We start from the raw sequence: 9,218 nt of genomic DNA, 5'->3' as shown, positions 1-9,218 counted from the left end.
CATAATATTTACAAGGGACCAGTTAGAGGTTATGTAACCGGGGAAAGTCTGGTTGTTATGTGTTCATATGCATTTTACCGTATTTTATATTTTCTATGTTGTAGTTGTATTTTCTGTAGCGATGTTATGCTTTCTATAAGTACTGCTGAAACATTGTCGATATTTTAAAATAGGGGGTGATGTTGGTTGGAACAGAAGGTGAATTAAAACTTCAATTAGAGGCAGGTAACCGTCTTCAATTTGATGAGTAAGTATATTTATGTTCCTTTTCTGATATTTCTTTCATACATGTCCATCAGGTAGTGCTTCCGAGCAATAATCAATATTGTTTTTTAGTGTGATTTGCTTTTTAATATCAATATGAAATATAAAAATTATTACATTATTTATACAGTGAAAATCTATATAAATTAAAATATATTGTTTCATTTTTGCAAGTGAAATATCAAATTATATCAACTTGATAAAATTTATAGAAAGATATCAAAAGTAATATTGTATCTTTGTGAAAATATCACTTTGGCATCGATCGATCAGAATTGAACTTCCTAATCACTTCATTTATAGCTGTATATTTTCTTTTCATATAATGATGAAGCGACTGTAGAATAAGTGGTTGTTTTGGTACATCTTTGTTACATTCACAAAGGAATTAATTTAATGACACAATTTATACCATTCATTGAAGCGAATCGTATAGCAGAACATACAAATATTTTCAGTTGTTCCTCGCTCTGGCAAAAATATTTTGTGAAATATAAATGGTATTCAATGAAAAACCATTCAATATCCTCTATATCTTTACTTCATGAGATCGCTCTGAATAACATGCTCAGTACAACCATTTCAGGTGGTAAACATTATTTTTAGCTCACCTGCCCGAAGGGCAAGTGAGCTTATGCCATGGCGCAGCGTCCGTCCGTCCGTCCGTCAACTTTTCCTTTAAAACGCTACTCGTCGTAAACAGCTTAGTGGATTTTAACTTAATTCGGTCTAGAGCATCCAAGGGCCAAGGGCACTCAATTTTGTTTAAACGGTGGTTGTTGCCCCACTGGGGGCAGAAAAGCGGGGCCCAATAGGGTAAAAAGAGGTTAACCTTTAAAAGTATTCTTCTACCATAAAGATTAAGGGCTTTCGTCCCAATTTGGTCTTGAACATCCTTAGGCAAAAGGCACTCAATTTTGTATTAACGGTGAGAGTGCCCCCACCCCCCTTTGGGGCAGAGGAAAGGGGCACAAAAGGGGAAATATATGTAAAACTTTAAAATCTTCCTCTAGCGTAGGGATACAGATATTTTATCCTAATTTAGTCTGAAGCATCCTTAGGCAAAGGGGACTCAATTTTGTATAAGCTGTGGGTATTGCTCCCTTGGGGCAGACAATCAGGGCCCAAAAGAGGATATAGAGTTAGACCTTTAAAATCCTTCTTCTACCATAGGCATTAAGATATTTCATTCAGATTTGGTCTAGAGCATCCTTGGGCAAACGGGACTAAATTTTGAATAAGCTGTGGATATTGCTCCCTTGGGGCAGAGAAGCAAGGCCCAATAGAGGATATAGAGTTAGACCTTTAAAATCATTCTTCTACCATAGGAAAAAGGGATTTCATCCTGATTTGGTTTAGAGCATCCTTGGGCAAACGGTGCTAAATTTTGTATTAAATAAGGGTATGGCCCCTCCGTGTACAGAGGGGCCGGGCCAATAGGGTGAAATTGGGGTAAGTCTTCTTTAAAATCCTTTATCTTCTGTACCGTTTGAGGTGTTTTATCCTCATTTGGCCAAGAGCATCCTTTGGCAAAGGAGATACAATTTTGTATAAACGGAGGGTGTGGACCCTCTGGGTGCAGAGTTGTGGGGCTCAGTAGAGCAATTTGAGGCATGAATTTTCAAAATCATTCTTCTTCTGGACTATTTGAGGTAATATATCCTTATTTGGCCAGGGGGCTCCTTTGGCAAAGGGAACTCAATTTTGTATAAACAGAGGGTGTGGTCCCTCTGGGTACAGAGGGGCGGGGCCAAATAGGGAAATTTAAGTTTTAAATCTTCGAAGTCCTTCTTTTGTACGATTAAGGTATTTTATACAAATTTGGCCGGGAGCATCCATGCGCAAACGGGATTCAGTTTTGTATAAACTGAAAATATGGCTTCTCTGGGTGCAGAGGGGTGGGGCCCAATATGGGTATTTTAGGTAAATCTTTTCTATGTCTGTACCATTAGAGGGATTTTATCCAAATTTTGCCTGGATTATCCTTTGTCAAACGGTATTAACGTTTGAATAAACGGAAAGTGTGCCCCCCTCCCTCCCTGGTTGCAGAAGGGCATGTGCCAATAGGGGGAATAATTAACAAATTTTGTGTAGAGTATCCTTGGGCAAAGGAGACTTAATTTTGTATAAAAGGAGGTTGCTTTTAGGGGCGGGATCAATAAGGAAAAATAAGGATAATGCTTTAACTCCACCCCAATTCAAAGGGACAGAAGGAATGGACCTAATAAAGGACGGGTGTTACTGAGAGACAGAGACGATCTTGGAAATATTTGATGTATGAGGTGTAATAAGAATGTTTTTCCATGGATACTTTATTATCCAGATGAGCGATACAGGCTCTCTGGGCCTCTTGTTTGGTTTACAGAATCAGCCCCGACCCCCGCGTAAGACATACAGTGTGGGGATGCGGCTTTGGTTTAATATTTACCTGGCTTCCTAGTTGGTGCAGTCAAGCTAGTATACAGAGGATTTCCTCACTGAGATCTAAAAATGACGCCCAAAAGTAATCCTCGAATTTAAACACCCTCACTCAAGTACAAGTGAAACTCATTATCACAGCATTATATACACCATAGTTTTATGATACTGAAATAATATAGATACAAAAACACATAACCTTATGTGAAGTCGAAAAATACATTAATAAAATTACGTAATTGCTTACCGAACGTTTAAGTAACATGATTGCAATATACAATTAAAACAAAATTCAGCATACTTCTAACATAATTTTATATTCGTTCTCATTTTTTAAGCAGATAGGCATATTAATAAGCTATCGCAACGGGGTGTAATTTTGGCAGATTTGTGTGCAACTTGCTATTTTGTCATTTTTACCTAAATGATGCACACATCATTAAGCCAACATTTGCAGTACATGGCTCAATGAGGCGTGCGGCGAACAAGCTGTTATAGAATAGGGTTGGATAAAGAAAACACTCACGGATAAATTGGGTAAAGAAATCCCTCATGGATACAATTGATAAAGAAACCACTTACGGATAAAATTGATAAAGGAATCACTCACGGATGAAATTGATAAAGAACTTACTCACGAATAAAATTGAGCATAATATTATAATAAGCGTAATATAACTATACACAAGGCTCGTTAATTGGCAAAAAGTTGGACCCTGAAAAATATCGATAATATACCAAGAGGCATTTTATTGGAGTATTGTTTAGTTTGCATTTAATTACTACCAAACGTAATTTGTTTATAATATGTGCACAGGAAAATATCTATTTTAGTTGTTTATTGTTTTAATCGATTATTTAAGGAGAAGAAATTAACAAAAAAATAATGCTTCAGAGATTATTTGATATATGATTATTAATATATTATTTTACATTGAGATGACGCCGTATTTCGTGTTTGATGTACTACGGAGTCTGCCTGGAATGTCGGGAGTTTATGTTTCCTGTCTGTTCAGTGGGTCTCTGAGGTAGGTAGGTTTCTTCATGTCCCGAAGGATATTTTTAACATTTAATCTTTCCTAAGAAGAAAATCAGTTTCATTATACGTTTGTTAAAGAAAAGTAACGACATACGCTGAAGTATTTATTACAGTGAGCTAACCCCGTCGCATGATCTATGATTTTCCCTTTCGAATTATAAGCTCTGAATAATTCCTCTTATTAAAGGTAATGAAGATATATATGGGAATTGTTTACTACTTTGATTTTTTTAGTTGTAATAAGTATCTACCATAAGATTACATTTATTAATGTATTGTAAAATATGTTCTTTGAAATCTTCTCTTAATTGTGTAACCCTTCAACTTTCCCCCTTCACTAGTGAACTCTCACGAAACGACACACCTAAACATGCAAATGTTCGTTTCAGAGACTGCTTGACTGTGTTATGTTGGGTTAATAAAGAGTTTTAATAAACATTTCATGTGCATTTTGACTTAACTACGCTCCTTTCCTCGCCGAAGAGTAGTATCAGATAAAGAAATTATTAGCCGATAGCATAAAACGTAGGATAAACACATTGCTTTGATTAATATTATTCATCAATTAATAATTTTGAACAATTTAAAGTCAGTACATTAATAATATCTAAATATAAATTATTGAAATCGTCAAGTGAAATGTTACAGTTCACTTTGTAATTATGGTAAATAATTTATTTTTAAACAAATCCCTGTAAATGTAGTGTTGTAGTATTGTTTCTCGCGATTCACTGTTATGGAAGGGGTGCTGCTATGGTAGGCGAAAACCCTCCCCCTCGAAGGATCGTTTATTCCAAAAAAAAAACAGAAGAAGAAACAAGCATAAGTCTCATTACTATTTCTGGCAGTGCATAGGTGCTTTATACCATCGGTCGTTTAAACACCTGTTTTAAGAAGCACCAACCTTATCTTGTGTTAGATTTAAGGACTTTTGTTCCATTGCAGTGTTTTTATTTACACAATAACCTCTCCTTAAGGGCACTTTTTGTCGACCATTAGCCAAATCGGTTAGAGCGATAGTACATGTATAACACGTTGATGTACAGGGTTCGAATCCCGGTATAGTGCCGGTGAGTTTTTAACAATCAAAGCACTGTTTGTTAATTATGTTTATGCTTATTTCATACTATTTTATTATAATTTCGTAAAAGTGCCGCAAGTATGGGTTTCTTTTCACAAATCATTTATATCAAAGCTATAATCATGCTGGCACAGTCAGTTTCCAGTGCGCAGGTTTTTGACAGTAGTACAGGGATCGTTAAATAGGTACACAGTATTAATCAAACGGATGAATAAATATTGTACTATACAAAATCAGTCAAAATACTCAGTGAAGGATTTGAAAAGCTTACAAAAGAAAACATAGGTAATATACTACTATCTGAAATCGTTGCAGCACATTGTCATCAGGACTTAATGCGCTGGCAGCTAACACGGTGGAGGACATTCTTCCGCGCTCCATCAGGTCAGCAAGGATATCACTGGCAATGATAGCTAAATTGACAGGTACAAATAGACTTTGCTTTCGTTTGTTTGTGTTTTACGTTCTATTAACGGTTATTGTCATTTAATGACGTGCCAGGTTTTGGTAGTGTAGGTAAGCCGTAGTTCCCATGAAAAACCTACCGACATACGGCCAGTACCTGGTGACTGCTCCATGTAGGTCTCGAACCCGCGACACAGTGGTTGAGGGCTAGTGATAGCAGAATGTCAGATGCCTTAACCACTTGGCCAACGCGGCCCCCTAAATACAAATAGACAAAAAACATATGATATATAACACATGTATATGCTGCACGAACTTAACTTTAATCAGTTAAATAGATAAAAGCAATTGTTCAATTCATCTCTATAAATACATGTATGTCAAGCAAAAACACTAACTCGAAGTGAAGTTAAGAATCACCGTATTCAAAATTCAGGAAGTCGATGATATTAAATATATTAATTTTGTTCGTGTTAAAACATTGATGTTTAATAAAAAGAAACAATCATTTGATAACAAGCATTTATTTTAATATGTGATGTTACTGTATTTTGTTTTCTTCCCTCGGCTGAGGCTAGTTTATGTTTATTATGGCTTTGCATATGTCGTTTCCGGATTTTTGGAAATACTATTATTCTTAACATGTTTTATAATAATGCCTTTTTTCTTGTTTTATAATTTTAGTTATTGTTTATGGTGTTATTGCGATCGGTATTGCTTATACACTGCAAAACGTGCCTGGTCCGATTACTCAGGTGAGTTTCTAAATATCCGTTTTAATTCTATCCATGTTTTTTTAATGAATTTTAATTGATGTGAACAAGTTTATGGGAAATCGTCGAAAAAAAACCCTGGAATACTTAAGATGGTACTGTCAAAACATTACTACTCTCTTCTTTTCAATTAGCTTTAATCCCAGATATACTTGCAGGTTAACCTAGTACATGTTACTACACATAAGGCGACAGAAAACTAAATATTTTACATACAAGATTAAGGCAGCAATGCGGTTCTCTTTGATATGATCTATTCCGTGCAAATTTAGTTAAAGATTCAAACAGTTCAAATTATGGTTGTCATAGTGAAATTGCCTTTCATTCCTATGCAAATAAGTTTGAAGTTACTACACTGTCCTATTTGGTGACGAAAACCTAGCTATTTGAAATTGTCTGTCTATGTAAATCACTTGTTATTGAAATGTTGATAGGATATGGCTTCATTAGTTGCAATAACGTGTGTTAGATCCCTTGTACCCATTTGGACAATAAATATGTGCAATGTCAAGCCAAAAGTTGTCGATAAATAGAAACGCAAGTGATAAAACATTGATATATTTTTCACAAATGAGCGTGTTCAATAGGAGCACCCTCATTCCATATCAGATCATCGCCATTTGGCCCCTCGGGCTTATATAGGAGTATCGCCTCGAATTAATGTAATCATTGATACTCATGGGGTTACGCTCATTCGCGCTCGCTGCACTCCTGAATTATGTCATAGAAAAATAAACGCTCAGTATGTGCCACGGTGTGGATCAGAAAAAATAAGACTAGTTCGGTTCTTTATTGTTTATCAAACGATTCTTGCGTGAGCGTAACGGTAAAATTGACTGTCTTTGACGTTTTGTTTTGATCTGATACCCATCAAATAGCTTGTTACGTACCTTCCATTTCGCTATGACATATTCCAGGCGTGCAGAGAGTGTAAGTGAGCGTAACACCTAGAGTATCGAGGGTGGATTGTATTGAACATAATAAATGTAACCTTTTAACAAATAACATGTGCAATAACCGTTGCCGGTTGAGTTTCAAATACACCATCCAAAGGGGAAACGGTGGTATATTTACATTAACACAAAATGTTTATATATGTCTGTAGGTCTGCATCCTACTTGTTTTTATGAAATACAATTTGCTTACATACCCTATCATTTAGCCACGAGACATTTTGCGATACCAAAAAAAAATGTTCACATGGCAAATGTTTGTAAATGTCATCATATGCTTATTTGTAGTTAACCCTTGCCGTATTTGGAGCCTGCGGTGGACCAATGGCTGGCTTGTTCTTCCTCGGAGGCTTATTCCCCAGTGCTAATTGGATTGTACGAATGTTACAATGTTCCAAGGATTTTTGTTTATATAATGTGAAAGAGAAAGAGAAAAATTAATGAACACAAAATAACAAAGTCATTACTGTAATTCCGTACGACAAAACAAACAATGTTGAACAACCACAAATAATCAAAGACTTCGCTAGGTTACAGTTGTTGCTGTTTTTGTTTTGTGATTTGTGTGTTGAGCTTATGGAATGACGTTTTTTATTATACTATTTACGTCACTGAAACAATTTACTGCTACTATTTCCCTTTTTTCTAAGTTTTCCATCATGTCACTTACATATTTAATGTGTGATTAGAATGTTTAAAATGTTCCGGTTATTTGAGGCAGTGTTGTTTTCGTCCTCCCACCCTCAAAATACCTCCTTTTTATCCAATCATTTCTACCGCCACATGAAATTGACCGACACGTTGTTTTTAATGTTACCAGATTTCTTCAATGGTTTCAAAGACATTACATGAATACGTCACTCAATTGATAAGGAATACGGAATCATACTTACCCCGACGTATTTATATTCGATGCTAATTATCAACATTTGCAAATTCGTTATAATTATGGTCACAGTAGTATTTTGCTTCGAAAAATTAGGTTTGGTTCAATTTATAGATTATTTAATGTTTCCACTTGAACGTTTAACTTTTTTTCAATGATAAAATATGGGAGATTTAATACTTTTTTCTTGTTTTGAATCAAAAATATCCTTTTTGATGCGAATGCGATTCAAATGACATATTTCATATGAGGATTTCAGTATGCCTGAGATGGAAATACTTTTATGATTGAATGTATTCAAATCAATAGTGTTTAGATTTCTCATTAGCGATAATGACGGATTAAATGTGTATGCTTCAAAGAGGGGACATAATAGCTACATGTACTCATATACAAGTAGTAGAATGAGTCAGGCATTGAATTTTGAGTTTTGAGAACACATGTCCACTACTTTTTGGACAAAACATTCGAGTGTTAAACATTTGAAATTATCCTATATTAAAAATAAATAAATGAATAAATAAATAGCTAAACAGAGAAATAATGTAAATATCCGATTGATATGCCGCACGTTTATTTCACCACATGGTGCCTTGGTAGGGAGCCTATCAGCTATAGTGATAAACATGTGGGTAGTTCTTGGTGGTCAACTATTTGGCAGTGCGCCAGCTCGACTTGAACCAATAACTACCCAAGGCTGCTATCCTAATGACACTTTAGCATCTTACCCAATATGGAACAGCACCATTTCAACGGAACCCATGTGGAACAGCACAGTTTCAGCTATTCTGACAACAGTGAACGTCGTAAATGGGGCAGCGGATATAGATGAAACCTCTATGTAGGTTAATGTTTTTGTCCTTCTGTTTTCGTGTTTCTCTGTTTCCTGTTGTGGTTTTGTGCCGACGTTCACAATCAATTTGTGCTTCACTTTGATAGCGCTATGCTATTTTTCTGTACCATATTTAGCATGTGTTTTTTACAATTCATTAACTTTGAAATCTTTTATTCCAAATACGAAGAAATACGACAAATCTGATTAGATCTGTCCTTTTTGATCCAAAAAGAATGGAAAAGTTTGATGCCAAACGACTAGAAACATATGCTCATATATTCTTGAATTGATGTTAAAGCATCATTGCCATGTCGTCATACAATCGTTTTGTTTGCTAATAAAAACTATGAAAATTTATGTGTTTAGCTTTAATTAAATACCTAACGAATTCAAATTTATGTTTGATGCAAAAGTATTTAAAATATAAAAAATAAATAAATCATTTATAGGACGTGATATATTTCAAAGTTTTCTTATATAATTGCAACGTAGAGGAAAGCAGTATCATGCCAGTAGCTTGATATTGTACATGACACTTTTGATTCTCGACGTATGCGTAATATA

At 35.2% G+C, this 9,218-nt stretch overlaps 1 protein-coding gene across 1 annotated transcript; it reads left to right on the top strand.

Moving 5' to 3' along the window:
- Positions 1 to 3,621: 3,621 nt before the first annotated feature.
- On the top strand, positions 3,622 to 8,664 carry LOC110447930 (sodium-coupled monocarboxylate transporter 1-like). Its single transcript, XM_021493922.1, has 5 exons — positions 3,622 to 3,710; positions 5,118 to 5,227; positions 5,892 to 5,962; positions 7,222 to 7,308; positions 8,407 to 8,664. The coding sequence occupies exons 1-5, from the start codon at positions 3,622 to 3,624 to the stop codon at positions 8,662 to 8,664; spliced, it is 615 nt and encodes a 204-aa protein (XP_021349597.1).
- The last annotated feature ends 554 nt before the right edge of the window (positions 8,665 to 9,218 follow it).

This window comes from Mizuhopecten yessoensis, unplaced genomic scaffold (genome assembly GCF_002113885.1).
Source record: "Mizuhopecten yessoensis strain PY_sf001 unplaced genomic scaffold, ASM211388v2 scaffold3667, whole genome shotgun sequence".
NCBI classification, from domain to species: Eukaryota; Metazoa; Mollusca; class Bivalvia; order Pectinida; family Pectinidae; genus Mizuhopecten; species Mizuhopecten yessoensis.
The sequence above is the reverse complement of the archived record's forward strand: the minus strand, read 5'-3'. Positions and strand labels throughout refer to the sequence as shown.